The 20674-nt window shown below is 40.4% G+C and overlaps 1 protein-coding gene across 3 annotated transcripts in view; it reads right to left on the reverse strand.

Annotated features, from left to right (window-relative positions):
• Positions 1 to 20674, reverse strand: part of LOC136858165 (cytochrome P450 4C1) — a 140405-nt gene that overhangs the window by 102051 nt on the left and 17680 nt on the right. For all 3 annotated transcript variants that reach the window (XR_010858611.2, XM_067137507.2, XM_067137506.2), the window contains exon 3: positions 20563 to 20653. Coding sequence is in view for 2 of the 3 variants with exons in the window: in XM_067137507.2 (XP_066993608.2) it covers positions 20563 to 20653 (91 nt within the window). In the remaining variant the exon portion in view is untranslated. The remainder of the gene's footprint in view (positions 1 to 20562; positions 20654 to 20674) is intronic.

Below are 20674 nucleotides of genomic sequence, written 5' to 3' on the forward strand. Positions count from 1 at the left end.
ATTTTGGTTATGATCTTTAAGGCGTGAAGTCTATATTGTCTGAGACAGCCGGTTCGAGTGCCATTGGTGGGGAAAATTTTCACCACCAGAATGTTGGCTGGTAGGGTGGGAGAGGTGGTAGTCTACAATTTGAATTGAAGTCTGAATTGAGTGCCAAGAGCCTGAATTACATTACAAAACCTCTCCACAGTGTTCACATGGAGTTAGGGCATACGACGCTGTTGATGGTGATTTGTCCGCCGGATGGGGGTGTAAAACCTTGAACAGACCCCTTGGTGCTATTCGACAGGAGTAGGCTATGTGCCGGCGTCGGGTTTCACCCTCTCGCTTCCTATCATATATCGCGTCATTCTTCTCATTCATTCTCTGATGAGGTTGACGACAGAAAGAGCATCCGGTCGTAAAAAACTCGCTACAAAGATTTATCTCACTTTATTCCCAACCCCACAGAGAAACGGGACAAGGGTTGGACATTATAATTTCGTTCTTAATTAGTAAATTCATTCCTGAATTTCTGAAGTAAGATTTTTCGTGAGTTGACGAAAAATATATCACAAATACCGTGTTATAATCGAAAAATGAACGCACTATTTCTTCCATATTTTCCGCGGTGCGCATACTTTTGTGTTTAGGTGTTATTTACAGTTCACCCTTCCTAGTTATTACACCAAGAGTTTAAAAAATGGTTTTTTGTCTCTTAATATCAACTACGATATTTTCAAAACAGACAATCTGTTATTAATAAAAATAAATAAAGGTTTCTATCTGTGCAAAATTTATTCTATTACCGTTAAAGCCTGATGTCCGATTTTTAGTATTGCTTACATTGCTTATTATTTTACAATATCATTTTCATGTTATGTACGTTAATTTGTAAAAATTAAATAAGCGGTAGAAGTAATTTCGGCTTTAGTAGTTAAATAAGCACTCAAAACTAAATTCCGACATCCTGGCGTCTATTAAATAGAGGAGACTTCACGTTTAGAAAAAAATTATACTAGGCGCTATGAAAAGGTGGACTACAATCCATAGTACACTTAAGTAAATGGAAATTGCAACACAATGAAGGCATTGGTCATTTGTGTTGATTTTCAAGGTATGGAACGATGCGATGTAGATATATAAATGATCAAAGTTTTAGACCCATTGGATTGTTGCTTCAGGTTTCCCCAAGTGATTGGTGGCGGAGGAATCAACTCCAGTATACGGACTCTGCTGTAGCGTAGTTGACTTGCAGTCTGTGCAGTGAAGTGTTCCCCGTCAAAAATGCCTCGACGACTGAGAAGAGCACGCTATCAACAACTGTCGCCGTCTGAGAGGGCTCGGATAATTGGGCTGTGTGAGGGTGGATTATCGCTAAGGACTGACGCTGCACGTGTTGGCCGACAGGCATCTACGGTACAAAGTGTATGGCAGCAGTGGTCAAATGAAGGTACCCACACGCGTAGACCTGGCACAGGCCCAGCGCGACAGACAACTGTGAGAGAGGATCGCCGCATCATTCGGATGGCCCGGATGGAACCCAATGCAACAGCAGCGGAAATTCGAGCAGCTGTGGCACCCCACGTTACACAACAAACAGTTGGTAATCGCCTGCGTGCAGCTAGCTTACGAACCCGTGTCCCTGTAGAAGGTGTTCCATTGACCCCACAACAGCGACGTGTAAGGCTGGCCTGGTGTCGAGAAAGATCGACGTGGGTCGACGAATGGCATAGGGTCGTCCTTAGTGATGAATCGCGCTTCTGTCTTGCCTGCAGTGATCGCCGGAATCGTGTGCGCCGACGTACCGGGAAGAGGGGCCGCCAGATCTTATTGTCAAGAGGCACACCGGGCCAACACCAAGCATTGTGGTCTGGGGAGCTATTGGCTTTAATGTGAAATCACAATTAGTGCTTGTTGAGGGCACTATGACTTCTCGACAGTACGTTGATAGGGTACTCAATCCAGAGGTTGTCCCTATGATGGCGAACATTGCTAATGGGATGTCTCAGCAGGACAATGACCGGGTTCACACTGCACGCATCTCCAGAGAAGCTCTCCTTATAATGGCTCGCCAGATCCCCGGACCTCAGTCCTGCTGAGCATGTGTGGGACATGATGGGTCGACAACTGGCCAACCGTCCTCAGCCACCCACAACTCTGGAACAACTGACCCGTGCAGTGCAGCAAGCATGGGCCACAATTCCTCAGGAAGCGATCCAGGGCCTTATTGACTCCATGCCTCGACGAATTCATCAATGTATTGCAGCTCGTGGTGGGCACATCCTGTATTGATTGTTGTCCAAACTTGCGGTCAGAGGGTCCTGAAAGTGTAAACATCGAATCACAACCGAACACTCGTCCTGCATGTTCAAGTGCAGCAATGTAGCACCACTCCTTCTGTGTGTTGCAATTTCCATTTTCTTCAGTGTACTCTCAAATATGAACAATTGCGTTTAGCACTATTCGAACGTGACTGTAACTTCAAGCGATATTCCACAGAATGACGGGATATGTCTCTCTTGCCCATAACCCAACGAAAAACCATGAATTAATCCGTATGATGACGAGCATGACATTACAACCTTGATAACACGAAAGCAGTTGGAAGGAGACCACAGTGTTGCCAATGGCGAGACTCGGCGCCGAACTGCGAGGGAGCCAGTTACTCATGTGGCAGAACATAAGTCTCGTGGAAAATTAACTGGTTCCGCTATTTCAAGATCCAATAAAAGAAAATTGTATACTGGTCAAAAAATTGTTGAAATTAAACGTACGTTTTACAAAAAGCAAACGGATTTTACAAAAAGAATATGTGTAAAGATATTTCATAACTATAAGAAATAATAATCATAATGATAATAATACTACTACTACTACTACTACTACTACTACTACTACTACTACTACTACTACTACTACTACTACTACTACTAATAATAATAATAATAATAATAATAATAATAATAATAATAATAATAATAATTGTACCAGGAGGTACACCTCTACGCCACGCATTCAAAATGAGCGCCTAAAAGAACTCCTCTATCAATAAAAGTGAAACCAATAATACAACATGTTAGAACTTTAATCAGAAGGTGTCACCACCGAAATATTATGTAACTTTGTTATTGTGCAGTTGCCTAACCTGAGTGAATTTCTCCTTGTTTTGTTTGACATTCATCAAGAAGTTTGGACATTTTTCCACAGAGGACACCACTAAAAATGATGTTCATGCACCCTGGTGCGAAGTGAAAGAACTTATGATTTAAAGAAGTTTTGTATTTCTAGGTTTTTGTAACTGATTGATGCTCATTTAATTTTGGGTTGGCTACTCTGCCTTTTCTTTCCGCCAGTTTTGAATTTAGCCAGTCCCTAATTTTTGTAATTAATTTCTAACCAATCCCGTATTTCTTCTTCACTTTATATCTGCCAATAAAAATTAAGAGGGCGTGTCCTGATTCATCTTGAATGATCTCGAACCTTCCCTGAGGGTTTATAAACTGCGGCTTTTCACGTTTCTTGGCCAATTGATCGTCATCTTACTGAGTATGTGTGTCAAAGCAGGAGGCGGGAGGCCTTTTCGTCGTCATCTAGATCTGCTACCAGGTATGGCCACTTAATTCCATATTTCTTGTTGTAGCTACCTCCGCAGATTATTCCAAGGGGAGGGTCCGAATCTTTAACCATGTAACCTACGTTTATAAAGTGTAACTTCTGCCGGGTAATGTAAAAAGTTACATAAAATCTTTGACTAAATCGGGGATAGAGAGTGATGTACCCTCTCGAGCTCCCCTTCATCTTGGTTTGAGGTTACTACGTTTTGTAGCTGTTTTTCTTCCTTTCCGTAATGCTTTAATTTATCCTTATACGAGTCACCTCAGTAGTTTGGGAATAGCCCCTGTTTCATCGGCCTAGTGCCCTTTAGGTTTTAAGTGTTCATATCTAGAAGCGCAAGTATTCGCCTCCATTCATTTTGTGTTCGGGCCACTAATTTGACCTGTTATTCTTATCCCACGAAGGCCCAGTAGGTTGGGTATTTAATACTCCTCTAAAAATAAGTTCGATTTGTAAATAGTGCCTTGAGAGGTCTGTAATTGTAAATTGAGGTTGCCTCGAGTAGACTTGGAAAACTGAGAGCCTGTTCGCTCTTTTTCAAAGTTTTGTAAAAAGTTTGAATACCTCCTGAAGGGTAGATGTTGTAATTTTGGGAGCAATAGGGGATTTCTGCCCTTGTATAAATTTGTGCTCTTTTGGTAAATTTGAGCTAGGAGCTCAAGAAATGTAAAGCGAGGGCTTGAAGCCCAGGATTTGTTAAGACCACTAATCTTGTCTTTTCCTAGACTTGTTTTATCATTATCACTGTACCTGGTGTTTCATTATTATGATGAAAAATGTTAAGTTTGAAATTCTGAAAATATAACCTTCAGTTTAAGTTTTAAATTAAGTTTGATTTTGTAGTTAGACCCATTCCAGCTCGCACCTTCTTTAACCTCTTTCTGCTCTACGGGTAACCCCGTAACAATAATAATAATGTCCCAGGAATCAACCTGGGAGGAGCCCTTATGGGTCCGGGCAAATGGGAATAAAATCGTCGTTGCATGTTATCTGCAGCTGTAACATATTAAATTCAGCAAGAGAACCAACTTAGCCTCTTTCACTCCAACTCCGGCACGTAACTTACAAGAGGTGTCCCTATTAAGCCAAGCAACCCAATGGAAGGTTGCGTAACCAATCCCAGCGGGAAATTGGGTCGGCGAGCCGATCAGTGCTGGGGGCTCCAAGGCTCACAACCCTGGCAGTACCTTGGTCGGTGTCAAATATCACCGACCCCCATCTACAGTTTTTCAATTGTGAAAAGCATGGAGAAAAATTCAGCAGAAGCAACTATCACAGGGGGCAACAAATCCACCGTCGTCTCGCACGACGCGTGCAGGTTTTCGGATTCTGGGGAGCCTGCACCGGCATGCTTGGAGGTATCGGAGACTCCTACAAACAAGATCAGACAAACGCCGCAACGTCTTCGCAACGTTCAACGTGAAATCCCTTCTGAAAGACGGTAAATTGAAACAATTGATTGACACCCTGCAACATCATCAAATACTGATCACAGCAGTTCAAGATACAAGGTTCGTAGATGAAAAAGCCTTAGGGTCTTCATGGGTAAAGTCGGGAAACGTGTAATAAAGTCTATCCTCCACCTAGGTACAGTATTTGTGGCCAACAAGAAGATTTTAGAGTGTCACCAACTTCACATCCCCTAACAGTCGAATCTAGATCCTTTCTTTTCGAAGCACAAATAAAACCTGCAGCATGATCAACGTCCTTGCACCAATTAATCAAGCTAACAGGACAGACCCACAAGTAACAGAAGTATTCTGGGAAGAGTTTGAAGATTTTCTGTCCAAGGTTCCTAAATAACACACCATCATCCTTCTCGGACACTTCAATGCTCAGCTCGGAAAAGCAAAGAAGTTCAAGAGTATTGTTGGAGACTAACCGGCCCACAGGAGGGCAAACCACAATGGAGAAAGACTGGTAGAACTGTGCAAGGTGTTCAACCTAGTTATGAAGTCAACTGATTTCAAACGCCTTCCTAAGAAACAGAAAACATGGACATCCCCAAATTCCCATTTCAGCGAATTCCAAATTGACCATGTTACTATTTCTTGTAAATCTCGGAGAGAAATCCAGAATGTTAAAGTCTTAAGAAACGAGAATCTTGACTCTGATCACTATCTCTCAAAGATAAAAGTTAATGCTTGTTGCAAGATCCACCAAGAGATTTCAGGGAAGAAAGATCAACAGGTTTGATGTGGAAAAATTAAGGACTCAGAGAATTCAGTTAGAAACCTTGAATCACTTGAACCACAGAATTGGGAACAACTCAAAGAAGCCATAGTTGAAATGGCAAAAGAAACCATTCCACTGATAAAATCGAAGAAGCATCTTTGGAGGACCAATGAATACGACGATACCATAAACCAAAGGCGACTTGCCTGGCTACGATGGAACAAAGGGAAGAACGAAGAAAACAGGGAGAGGTTCGTGTTCGCGAGAAATCAGGCTGACAAAACTATACGCAGGGTAAAACGAGCATTCCGCGAAAATCATTTGGCAGACATAGACGAAGATTTCAAAAACAACACTTGGGACTTCTACAAAACCTTGAAGCGAAATCGCAGTAAATACACACCACTCAGTCTTCAGTTTCGGAATTCCAATGGGAAAGTTGGTTACAGTGACAAAGACAACTGTAAGATCCTGGCGAAATACTTTGAGTCCCTCCTCAACTGTGAGGCTTCAACATCAACATTTTCCTTTCAAGCCAATATGCCCGTTATCGAGACTCGTGTCCGCCAACCAGAGAATAAATCAGGCAGATCATTCAATCACTTACGAACAATATAGCACCAGGTGAGGACTCAATATTTGCCGAGCTTTGGAAGTAGTCAGGTGATAAAGCAGTTGACAAACTTACGGATATCACACGGGAGATTTGGGAAACAGAGAAACTGCCAAGTGACGGGAAATCGGCCCTGATTCACCCCCTGCACAAGAAAGGTGACAAAGCTGACGTAAACAACTATCGTGGCATATTACTCGTCTCGATATCATACGCGATTCTCGCGAAGTCACTTCAAACGATAGTTGAAGCACCACAACTAGATCAACAACTGGGAGAATACCAAGGAGGGTTTAGGAAACGGCGATCTTGTGTTGAGCAAATCATGAATTTAAAATCAATTTTATCGTACATGACACTCGAAGTAAGAAATTTGTAGTGATCTTCGTTGACTTCAAGAAGGCTTACGACTCGCTGGATCGAAGTACCCTGATCCAGGTTTTAAAGGAATTGAGTTTAGATAATAAGACACGAAAAATCAATCAGAAAACCCTGTTGAACACGACTTCCAAAGTGAAAAAGTGAAATTCAGGGCAGAGATTTCTGGGTCCTTCGGAATACGGACAGGGAAAGGCAGGGAGATGGGCTCTCACCTCTGCTATACAAGTGTGTTCTCGAGAAAATTATTCGAGAGTGGCGTAAAAGGAAGGTGTAGAGAATGTGGTTAGACTAGGTTGTAAGAACAAGGACCTGACAATCGGCTGTTTAGCCTTCACAGATAACCTTGCAATTCTCTCTAATTCTCTTGACATGGCCACACAACAAATCAGTCAACTACAGATGCAATCAACAAAGGCAGGGCTTCAGATTTCGTTTGAGAAAATACAGTGGAAAGAGCCCAACATTCGTGAAAAGGAACCTTTCGAGTGAAGGATCAACAAAATGGAAATGTCTTACCATCTAATCAAAGACACCTACAATAAACGATCAGTGTCCTTCAAGGCCAAACTCAGGCACTACTGTTCCGTTATTTGACCGGAGGCTCTATATGGATCAGAATGCCTTGCGATGAATAAGAAAGGCCTGGCAGAATAACTGGAAGCCAAAGAGAAGAAGATTTTAAGAAAGATCTTGGGCCCGGTCAAAGAAAAAGGAGAGTACAGAAGACGACACAACGATGAACTGTATCTACAAGTGGAAATGAAATGGCGTATGGCATTTATTACCGGGCGTGTCCGAGAACATGTTCCGCTCGCCAGGTACTGTCTTTTGATTTGACTCCCCTAGGCGACCTGCGCGTCGTGATGAGGATGAAATTATGATTAAGACGACATATACACCCAGGCTCCATGCCAGCGAAATTAACCAATGATGGTTAAAATTCACGACCCTGGTGAATTGTAGAGAGGATAACGGACACCATATGCGAAAGGAGAATCTCTACGGCCACTTGACACCAATGAGCTCCGGAAGATTGTCCAATTGAATCTGTACTTACTTTGCGGGAAAGAAAACCAAAGTGATCTGGTTTATAGAGGCGGAAAAAGACCTACAAGAAGTGAGGATCTCACATGACATCTTGGAACGTGAGTCTTTGAAGAAGAAACATGGGGAAGTGCAAAGTTTTCAGCCAAAACCCAAAATGAAAACGGGCAAGAAGTGAACCGAAGAACGAAGGGATGCTCACCGAAGAAGAATGTGGGAACACTAGGCAAAATGTGGAAGACAGTAGTAGAAAGCAGTTGAAATAGTGTGGTCCATAGAAGACCGAAACGAGAAGAAAAGAAAATTAATATAAAGCTCCAATCCGTTGAGGGGGCTTGACATCACATGCATCTTCAAAGTTACTCCTGTATAGGTGGACTCTGAATATGAAGTTTGATCAAGATATACACCGCAAATCATGCTTCGAATATCAGGGATTAAATGGAACAATAAAGTCACAGCACGTTGTTTATTGAATTAGAGACACACACAGCCTGGAAATGTACAATTTTACATACTCAAATATCTTTCTTCCAATATATATAGCAAATAATCAGTGATAATGAAAAGGTTAAAGTGAAAGTTGTCCCTTCTTCACTCTGCCTTAGTACCGTGTATAACCTTCAGTGGCATTGTTCCTGTCTCCGGCACGCTGTGGTATACTTGTGATCGGTACATTGACGCCGTCTTGAGAAAGTAGGCCCCATTTCATCTCGGCAACTGTAATGAGGTCTGGGAGAGTCTGCGGAGGTTGTGGACAATCAAAAATAGCCATTTTAAACCTATTCCATACACGCTTAATGCAGTTAATGTCCGGTCCTGGAAAATGCATATGGTTGATACTCGCTTCTCTCACCTAGTTTATCACTGGGGACGAGAGCGAGCATTGTTGTGGCCGAAAATAAATTCAGCACCATATTGATTCCTAAACGGTTGTGCAAATGAACGAAGAATTTTATCGCTATATTGCTTGGCAGATGACGTCCCTCGAATTGGTGTACGATGGCCATCAATAATCTCAACCCAAAACATTACATCACCACCACCAAACGCATACACCTTGTGAACATGTTGGTACTTCCCACGACGTCGTTTACGTCTCCACACCCTTTATTCGTCGTTTATCTGGCCTAACTGACATCCGTGTTTTATATGCAAGCATGATATTACGCTATTCATCCAACCCACAATTAAGATGATGGTTGACCCAGCTATTCCTCTCAACACGATGAGAGTGGAACAAGTCGAATCGGTCAAAATGCCCTTAATTTGGCACTATGCAGCCGACTGCTTATAGTTTGTGCAGATACACCGACCCCGGTTGCACTTAAGAAGTCACCTCGTAATTACTGAGTAGTTGATGATTTTCTCCTCTGCACCGTTACGCGGATATATCGATCTTGATGTGGCGTTGTCATCCTCGGTCTGTCTGTCATATCATTGGTCTCATGGTACCTTTTCCACATTTTTGACACTGAACTTTGTGTAATCCCTACTGCTGCTTGTGTATGTTCACCCTAAATCAATGGCGTAACTCTTGCTCGGTCAGACTGAAAACTATACATTGCACTCGAAACGTAGAAACTAGCTGAAACTCGTATTTCATTGTATACGCTACTACCAGTCTTCTCCTGAAATCCCAGGCTAAACACAGACCGTAAGCTGCGACATATACTGTATTGTAAACCAACACTTATGTGTATACGGTGCACTACAACACGCGCCCTACCACATAACGTGCCACCTCCCTCAATATTCCAGACTGTTTTTTGATCTATATATATGTGATTATAGAACAAACACATAAACTGACACGAAAGCTAAAAATGACTGATATGGTCTTCATTGGACGTGAAACTGATACTCAACTGTATATCCTAAAATATTACAGAAGAATTCTTCAGTTTATCCATTTTCCTGCTCAGATTCTCGATAATATTGTGAGATGGACAGCAGACAATGGTATGTTGATAAACGGGGTTAAAAGTTAGGTTGTGAGTTTCACAAATAGGAGAAGTCCTCTCAGTTTTAATTACTGCGTTGATGGGGTGAAAGTTCATTTTGGGGTTTATTGTAATTACCTAGGTGTTAATATGAGGAAAGATCTTCATTGGGGGTAATCACATAAATTGGACTGTAAATAAAGGGTACAGATCTCGGCACATGGTTATGAGGGTGTTTAGGGGTTGTAGTAAGGATGTAAAGGAGAGGGCATATAAGTCTCTGGTAAGACCCCAACTAGAGTTTGGTTCCAGTGTATGGGACTCTCACCCGGATTACCTAATTCAAGAACTGGAAAAAATCCAAAGAAAAGCAGCTCGATTTGTTCTGGGTGATTTTCGACAAAAGAGTAGCGTTACAAAAATGTTGCAAAGTTTGGGCTGGGGAGAAATGGGAGAAAGAAGACGAGCTGCTCGACTAGGTGGTATGTTCCGAGCTGTCAGCGGAGAGATGGCGTGGAATGACATTAGTAGACGAATAAGTCTGAGTTGTGTCTTTAAAAGTAGGAAAGATCACAATATGAAGATAGAGTTGGAATTCAAGATGACAAAATGGATCAAATATTCATTTATAGGAAGGGGAGTTAGGGATTGGAATAATTTACCAAGGGAAATGTTCAAAAAATTTCCAATGTCTTTGCAATCTTTTAAGAAAAGGCTAGGAAAACAGATAGGGAATCTGTCATCTGAGCGACTGCCCTAAATGCAGATCGGTAGTGATTGATTATCATAAATATTTTCTAATCTCGCACTCTCCGGCTCTCAAGTTTCTCTCATTCAACTTTCTGAATGAACGCTTCTTGGACAGTCACCATCGGGGGATTAGAATTGGCTACTATTTCCGGGATATTTTATCTTGTACTAGGAAGATACCCGCGCTTTACTACGGTTTTAATCTGAATGTTATCATTCGAAGTTTCAAATTTTGGCAAGTCCACTTTCGGCTGAGCCCGTAAAATACACCCTCAGATCGTACTTCAAATGCTTTTGGAGAAATGATAATTTATTTTCGGATCTAAAACGAATTTTAACCCCGTAGAATTCGAATGTTTTAAAATCCTATCTTATTTAACATCAACCTGCAAAATTTTGACTTCTACTTCGAATAGTATTGGACATGTAGAATGTTTTAAAAATATTTCTTAATTAACATCCGGGACATAGAGGACCGACTTCCATGTACACTTTCAAAGTTCGTACGTTAAACGGTTTTGGAAGAACGAATATTGTGATTTTTAGAGTCAGCCCCATCTAAACCCGGTAGGGGTGAAATATTTTCATCAGACTTCACCCGGAATCCAAACCTTGTAGGAGCGTGTTGTTTTAAGACCATTTCTTATGTAAAAATTTAGGACATAGAAGAGCAAGCATCATGTGAAGTTTTAAAATTTAAGACATGTATGAGTGACCATCATGTGAAATGTCAATTTCGTATGCCAGGCGGTTTCAGAACAATTCAGGGGTGTATTGTTTTAAGACCACTTCTCATTTAAATTTTTAGATATAGAGGAGCAACCATCGTGTGAATGTTCAACATAATATGTAAAACAGTTTCAGTGATATGAATATTTTCAGGCATCACTTTCCTGGTCAAAACCCCTTAGGGGCGTATTTTTAAGACAACTCCCTACCCATTTAAAATCTGAGACAAGCTCAAAACCTCTAAAGGGCACATTTTTTGAAAACCACTACCTATTCAAAATCAAAGGCGTACATGAGAAAACGCCATGTGAAACGTCAACTTCGTATGTCGAACGGTTTCGGAGATACGAATATTTATGTTTTCAGGCCTCACCCCCCCCCCGGTCAAAATCCTTTAGGGGAGTATTATTTTAGGATCACTTTTGATTTAAATTCTTAGACATGAAGAGCACCAATCTTAAAAAATTTAGCTTTGTATGTCACCTGTTTCACATAAATTAACATTTTTGTCATCAGGTAACCCCCCCAGTAAAAACCTATTAAAGTGTATTATTTTAAGACCCTTTATTATTCAAAATCTAAGACACATAGGAATGTGAAATTTTAACCTCGTATATTTAAAGAAATACTTTTATCATCAGACCTTACCCCACTCAAGACCCTTTAGGGATGTATTATTTTAAGACAACTACTTATTTAAAATCTAAGACGTAGAGGGATAACCATCATGTGAAGTTTCAACCTTGTAAGTTAAGCAGTTTCAGAGAAATGATTATTTGTGCCATCAGACCTCATTCCCCAGTAAAACTCCTTAGGGGTGTATTATATTAAGACCACCGAGACGTATAGTAGTAGGCCTAACAATCATGTTACTTTTTTTCAAGCTCGCGTGTCAAACGGTTTACGAGAATTAAATACTTTTGTCATCAGACCTTAGCACCCACCACCCCAAGTCTAAACTCCTTAGATGTGTTCTGTTTTAATACCACTTCTTGTTTAAAATCTAGGACATTGAGGAAAAACCATCATGTGAAATTGCAACCTTTTATGTCAAGCACTTTCAGAGAAATGATTACTTTTGTTATCAGACCTCACCACTCCCCCAGTCAAAACCCCTTACGGGTGCATTGTTTTAAGACCACTTCTTATTAAAAATCTAAGACATATAGGAGTAACCACCATGTGAAATTTTAATCTTGTATACCAAACGGTTTCCGAGATATGAATATGTATGTTTTCAGGCCTCACCTTGCCGGTCAAAACCCCTTTGGGGAGTATCGCTTTAAGACCACTTAAAATCTATATAAATGAAGTTTTAGGGAGGTACGATGTCTGTAATTTAGTTTGTTCTGCCAATTTTTCAGATATTTATGCGTTTTAGAACAACTCAAGTTCGTATCAGTGGTTTTTATTTTTCGTGTCTGTTTGCCTGTTTGTTCCACCATAACGGCGAAACGGCAGGATAGATCCCGACCAAAGATCATATTTAGAGTATACTAATCCCGGGGAAGGTTTTGATATGCATATTATGATTTTAAAATCTCTGAATAGACGCGGTGTTTATAGGAAAACCAGACCAGTTTTCTTCCATTTTCTCTTATACTATTGGCTTTCTGTAAAATCCGTGGATGGGAAACATTCCTTCATTATAAAAAATGATTTTACGTACATAATTTCGCTTACTTTTAAAATGATGGAGAAAATTGCTATTTTCTGCGGGCATCATGCTCTGCATTGAGTGACCGACAGACCGACAACGAACATACAGGTTACCATGGCAACGTCTCTGACTGCTTGCCAGCAGGAAAGTAACGTATTGCCATTTTCGTCTTCATTCCTGCAAACTCGTGGTTGTTCCTTGGATAGAAAGCGAGAGACGTCAATCGGGCATTCTGAGGGATATTGGCGGACTGCCTTTGGAGGTTAGAATCGTCCTCGAATAGCACTAAGGGGCGTTGATAATATTTGAACAGTACCGCGGAGTGTAGCCCATTAATTCACATCGTAAGTTGTTTTCTGGCATTTGCTGTCATTTTTACTGTTTTTCTATTCTACTTCTGTTTTCCGGTTTAATTTCTTGCCTTTGCCTTGCCTTTTTAGGCTTAAGTAATAAGTCATCTTATCTCTTTACCTAAGAATCCCTGCAACTAAATTTCACCTCTGTTACCGCCTTCATATATCCGTATCTCATACCATTACAATTTATTGAGAGGCATTTTATTTTCAAACACATCCACTTTGTATTTACATATCTGTCCTATATGGTTGTCCTCAGTTATCATGATATGTTCTTCCTTAACTGTATTACTATCTTCGTCAATTACTCCGTATGGAGGCGAGTGCTAATCGCGAAACCTGGACACTCATTCCTTTGAGGAAAAGTTCCAAGCTGTTCAAGTGTATAATTTTGGCCCCAAAAACTATCGAAAAATAGATTGATGTTAATTACGATGCAGACCTTCGTTTCGTGGTAGTTTGTGGCTAAACGGTAAGTCGTATTACAAAGCAGATAGCACAATCGACGTTCAATTTGGAGTGATCTACAACTTTCGTTCTATGATATATTGTCGTGTCTCGATTGTTGATACGTTAGACAGCACTGTTTTTCGTGATTATAATAAAATCTCTCCAGCTTGATTGCGACTTGCATAAGGAAAAGGAGCCTGTCTTTATAATGTAAACTCTCCATCTCTACTGTGAAAGGCAGTTGAAAAGAGAGCATGGCGTTATAGTAGAAACTCCCGAACTCGACTGTATTCAGCAGTAGGAAATGTGGCCTGCCATTATCAACAAAACTTTCCCAATGCCTACCTTATATCGGAAACAAACGTATTGGCGCACCCCTGCAATTCAATATAATCTTACTTACTGCCTTTACAGTAATTTACGGAGAAATCTGTATACAATGTACAATACCGTAGCAAAGCACGGTACATTTGCTAGTATAAGACATATAGGAGGAAGCATCATGTGAAATTTCAGTCTCGTATGTCAAACGGTTTTAGAGAAAATAATACTTTTGCTTTTTGGTATGAACCTTATTTAACCCTTAAGAGCTGAAAGTTTTTTCTAAAAATTATCTTATTTAACATCTAGTACGTAAACAAACAATCATTGCATGAAATTTCAACTTTGTCCGGTGAACGATTTCGGAGTAATCAATATTTTGATTTTCGGGTTTTTATCCCCATTACCTCCCCTTAGAAGTGGACATTTTTGAAACCCTTCCGTAGTGGGTGCCTACACTGTAATAGAAATGTATCCCCAAAATTTAATTTTTTATGGCCAGTCGTTTCGCCTGGGCGTTGATTGACAATCAGTCAGGGCATTGCCTTTCTTATAGGTAGCGAGAGGATGTAGACGCTTATAAGTGCAGACTTATTGCTGCTAAACGGCACTTGGTAAATCTCGATCACGGCATGTTGGATTGCTATTTCCAAATAACAGCAATGAGTTGCCTAGTTACATGAACCTCCTAGCAAGGACGGTACTTCATAAAATATGGTGGCGTGTTCTTCTATATACGGCATTTCTTACCGGATTATCATGATACAGAGTAAATAGCTATCGCCTAGCGACAATCTGTCCATCACGGCCGATCCAGTCTTGGCACTGCTTTTTTAATTACGTTAATTACATAAAATTACTCTGTTGTTGTTTCAGACTGGTTCGAAGCAGCACTCCACGCCACTGCTGAATCCTACATGTGCTCTAATCTGTTTGTCGTATTCATACATAGGTATACCCCTACCATTCATACCGCCCACACTTACCTCTAAAACCAACTGCACAAGTTTATTTATTTTATGCTTTTGTATGTGGCGAAGTTAGGGCTCACGGCCCTCTCTTACAATTAACCACAACAAGCAGTTCATAGTTACATATATATTTTAAATGGCACTGTTTGCAATCTCTAGAAACTACCTATATTAATAGAGTAAAATAGTATTATAATTGTTTTGTTGATGATTAATATTATCTATCTACATCACCTAGTTCTAAATCTTACTTGCTCTCATTCACACTATTATAACATTCATATAAGCTGTTAACGTATTGAGGAAATCTCGACAGGATCTTTTAAATGAGACTATTGAAGTGCTATTACGTATACTGACAGGAAGAGTGATCCACAGCCCCAGACACCTGAAATGAGTGGTTTTATACAGACGAGTGATTAACATGTATCATAAGGGTAGACTCCGATCTGGTATTATGCCCATGGATAAATGAGAGGAAGTTAAAATGTGAGGATAGGTATTCAGGTGTATATTCGTTCAGAAGTCGAAAAATTAGTGTCCCAGTATATGGGTTTCTTAGTTTATCGATTTTCAGCCAGGATAGCTTCTCATAAGAAGGGGAAATATGTATCCTATGGTTCAATGAAAATATAAATCGTATGTAAGAGTTCATTGCCCTTTGAAGTTTGATTGTTTGTTCTACAGTTGCATCGGTTGGTACAACATCACAGTAATAAATGGTTGGAAGAATGAGAGTTTGAATACGTTGTATTTTCATACAGTGTGGAAGAATGGATTGTTTCATATTTAGTGGGTGAAAAGATGCATATACCTTTCTGCAGACACTTGTTATGTGGTCATTCCAATTTAATGTGTCATTCGTGACAACGCCTAGGTGCTAAAACAGACTTCTGAAAATGTGTAGCTTCACCACAGAGCATCAGAGTAGGCAGTTGTGTGATGTTTAGTGTATTTAAAAGCCTCCACTGTCCTATTATGATTGCTTGAGTTTTCTTCGGGTTAATTAATAGGCAGTTCTCTTTTGCTCTGGCTGCCTTAAGATGTGTCCTACAATTCTATCTCTTCTTCTGGTCAAATTTAGCCAAATCGACTCCTCTCACCAATTCGATTTAGTATCTCTTCATTCGTAATTCGATCTATCCATCTAACCTTCAGCATTCTTCTGTAACACTACATTTCAAAAGATTCTATTCTCTTTCTTTCTGAGCTAGTTATCATCCATGTTTCACTTCCATACAATGCCACTCACCAGACGAAACATCATTCTAATTCCTATATCAATGTTTGAAATGAGCAAATTTCTTTTCTTAAGAAAGCCCTTCCTTGCTTGTGTTAGTCTGGATTTTCTTTCTTCCTTACTTCTGCCATCGTTAGTTCTTTTACTATCCAAGTAAAAATATTCATCTACTTCATTTAAGACTTAAATTCCTAATCGAATATTTCCTACATCAACTGGCTTCGTTCTACTGCACTCCATTATTTTTTGTTTTGGACTTATTTATTTTCATCTTGTACTCCATATCAAAGACTCTGTCTATACCATTCAGCAATATCTTCAGATCTTCTGCAGTCTCAGATAAAATAGCAATATCTTCAGCAAATATCAGAGTTTTGATTTCCTCTCCTTGGGTTGTGATTCCCTTCCCAAATTCCTTTTTGATTTCCTTCACTGCCTGCTCTTTATAAACAATAGAAAAGGGGGGGGACTGCAACCTTGCCTCACTCCTTTCTGGATTTCTGCTTCTTTTTCAAAGTCCTCGATTCTCATCACTGATGTTTGTACAGATTGTAGATAATTCTTCGTTCTTGGTACCTGACCTCGATCACTTTCAGAATCTCAAATTCAACATTATCAAATACCTTTTCAAGATCTACGAACAGCATATATGTGGGATTGTCCTTCTTAATTCGATTATTTAAGATCAGACGTAAAGTCAGGATTGCTTCACGTGTTCCTACATTTCTTCTGAAGCCAAATTGATCTTCTCCCAACTTAGTTTCAACTTGTCCTTCCATTCTTCTGTAAATAATACGTGTTAACATTATGCAGGCGTGCGATACTAAACTAATGGTACGGTAGTTTTCACATTTGTCAGCACTGCTTCCTTGGGAATAGGTAAAACAAAATTCTGCCGAAAATGGGATGACACTTCTCCTGTCTGATACATACAAAAAACGCTATCGGATTTCGTTCAAACCACTTCCTAAACACGCTCAAGAGTAACAAATGGCGAAAATTGCAGAGAAATCGGTCCAGCAGTTTTTTAGTCCCTTCGAGACAAACAAACAAACAAACAAACAAACAAACAAACAAACAAACAAACAAACAAACAAACGAACAAAGAAACATTATCTTTTATATAGATAGATGGAAGATGAAATCATTGTCTATACATCATCTATACAGTGTATAAATTCATATTTCTGTCTTTAAATATTCATCGGATACTTGGTTTTTGTACCGAATAGGTAAATAATCGAGTTCAGTTTAGTTCTTATTTGTTCATCGGTTTGTCTGTATGTCTGGCTGTTACAGCCAGCATCACGGGAAATTGGACCGGTAGATTTTCTTGAGACTTGGAATTTACGTGTATGATAAGAGCAAGTCTAATCTTAGCTATAAGTTGTTCGAATCAATTCGGCAGAAAGGGAGCTTCAGAGAGGGGAGCATAAAGATTAGGTTGGCTTTACAGGAAAAGTACTCATCCCCAAATATATTTAAAATGTTATTTACAAATCTGTTTGTTCTAAATGTTTTCCGATACGGTGAAAAATAAGGAAAATATATCAGAGGCGGTCGTGTGGAAGTTTAAGTCATGAGCAAATATCTAACTCTGTGGAGAGCTGATATGGAGATCACCCTGAAAATATTCTAAAGGCTTTGTGCATATGCCTTCATTTTTAATACTGGGTATTATCCCAATAATTCTCTTTATACTGGAGGAAAGAGATCAAATCAAGAGCATCAATAATTCAAAAGAAATAAAACTGCAAAGGGGTAGAGAGAGCCAGGAAGCGAGTATGTCACTTAGGCCATCACAACGAGAGGTACACCCCTCTTACGAATATCAAAACATCGGGAACTATGTGAGAGATCGACTAAAATGTAATAATGCACATGCTAAGAGTAAGTGACAGTCCCGTTATTTGCGGGTAGAACAGCTAACACTTATATATTGTAGAGAGATGCCAGTCCTAGGCAGACAAACTTTAGTTTTCCTTTGATTTCAGCCGTGCAGCAGTAGCAATGTGACTAAGTTATTTTGGGCAGAATGACATGGTCGTTTCAGTTAATCATCCAAACTGCCGCCCTCTTGCAAGGGGAGCATGGCCGAGCGTGGCTTTACCGCCCATGATTTTAGCGACTCCATCTTGGTTACCCGTGGACTTAGGGACCAGATATCTGTAACCGGCTGTCTTTCGTTGGTTCTTCGGTTCGGGGACCTCTTGTGTTTTTTTTTTGTTTTTTTTGCAAAATTTTATGTAATTATCTGCTGTACTTAATTAAATATGAACCCAAAGCCCCCACACACCTCAAAAAATCCATTTCATATTAAATTTAGTTACTTCATTTAGGTGATGTTTTACAATGTTGCAGATTCGCTAAGGCTGATGGATACGAAATTATCACAAGAAAGGGACGACCAGCTCTAATTCAGTTAAAGGAAGGGTGTCGGTATCGTCTTCAGCAGGAAGCAGAAAATGGAGATCTTGGATTTGTGTCAACTAGAGGAGAAAAAGATGTGAGAGTAGGCTACGAATTTCCAGTGGAGGTAGGATACTTTCAAATCAGAAGCACACATGTGTTCCTAATTAAAATAAAATAATTGAGCTCATCGCTGCTGTGCCAAAAGTGCGAATGTGATAATGCTCTTCCTATCCATAATTTCCCTTAATACTTGTCAAGCCTCCAAGCCACATATTGATATGCAGTCAATCCGAACAATTTTTGTTGAGTTCATTTTCATATGCGCTTGTTGGCCACGCGGTTAGTGTCACGTAGTTTTGAGTTTGTATTGAGAATAATGTGGGTTCGAACTCCACCGTCTCGTTGTTACCCATTTTCACACCAGGCAAATTGTGACTGCGATTTGTGGTTGTGCCCAATAGCACCCCACACCATAAGACCTTGAGTTGACGCTGTATGTCTTGTGCAAATGCAGTCGATGTGATGCCTCTGCCCCTGTCTGCGGCGAAACAAAATGCGGCCATCATTTTCAAACAAGCAGAACCTGGATTCGTCCGAAAACACTATCTGCTACCATTCCTGTCCCCAGTGACGTCGTTCCATACACCATTCCAGTCTCACATATTTATGCATATTAGTCAAAAGTAGGCGCAGAAGTGGACGACGCGCCGGTAACCCAGACCGTAATAACCGGCGCCGAACTGTTACTCCAGATAGTGTACGATGTGTTACACTGTTCCACTGTTGTGCCAGAACCGACGAAGAGGCAGATCTGTCCTGCAATGCCATTCGGATGAGGTGTCGATCTTCTCGGGGGCTGGTCTGGGTGGTAAGACCAGACCCATCTCGTCGTGTTCTACGGCCTTCTGTGAACCATTATGTACACACCAGTTGCACAGCCGACACACCTCTTTCCACACGAGCAGCAATTTCCTGGATGGATGTATCACGTTCTCTCATGGCAATAATGCGCCCTTTTTCAAACTCACTCATTTGACGGTACGGTTCTCGCATACGTCTGCGAGGCATCTTGCACGTAAGCTCAAGTCACACTGATCTATTACCTTCGGTTTATAGCGACAAAGAGAACGGCAGGCGTATTTTGTCAGTCGGTGGTGGTGCGCTGAGATATCGTTGTGGACCTTGAACCTGAAGGCCAACATCGTTCAAATGCTAATCATTTCTTCGGAACATACTAATGCACATGTCGTGTGAATATTAACTTCCTAAAAAATCAAACCAAACCCCATGGCACTACAGCCCTTGAAGGGCCTTGGCCTACTAAGCGACCGCTGCTCAGCCCGAAGGCCTACAGATTACGAGGTGTCGTGTGGTCAGCACGATGAATCCTCTCAGCCGTTATTCTTGGCTTTCTAGACCGGGATTAACTTCCTATCTGTAGTCTTTTAAGCTTTTCTGGTTTTTATGCACACGAGTGTAGTAGTAGTAGTAGTAGTAGTAGTAGTAAATCTAAAGCCTACCTTGCGTTCTCAGATTTATTTTTATACACTTCACAACAGTTTCCTTTCATTTACGTGTTCCATAATGATAGAGATTACACATAATACTATACTGCCAAAATTAGTACACAAAGGGTACAAACAAAACAAAGAGGAAAGGCAAATTAGGAGAGTTGATACATCGAGGAATCTACATACTTACAAGACAAAGAGCCAGTTGAGTTATCTAACAAGTAGTAGTAGTAGTCGAAGTAGTAGATTTTTGCATGGAGGGCCAATAGCAGGAAAGAAAAATGCATGGGTTACACAAGCTGTTATTGTTTCCTCGTCTTTATGATATTTTTACCGCTATTATTACAAAATGTCTGGATTTCTCAAAATTTCCAAGTCTCGTTTCTCCAATGTGGTATACGGTACTCACCTGTACTGGTAAGGAGGCCTTCCCGCAACCAAGGCGTTAAGAAGTTGTAGTCACCACTTTTCTTGATATAGCGGGTACTGCTCAACAATTTCTGAAAAGAGGAAAAAGAAGA

Source organism: Anabrus simplex, chromosome 1 (assembly GCF_040414725.1).
Source record: "Anabrus simplex isolate iqAnaSimp1 chromosome 1, ASM4041472v1, whole genome shotgun sequence".
NCBI lineage: Eukaryota > Metazoa > Arthropoda > Insecta > Orthoptera > Tettigoniidae > Anabrus > Anabrus simplex.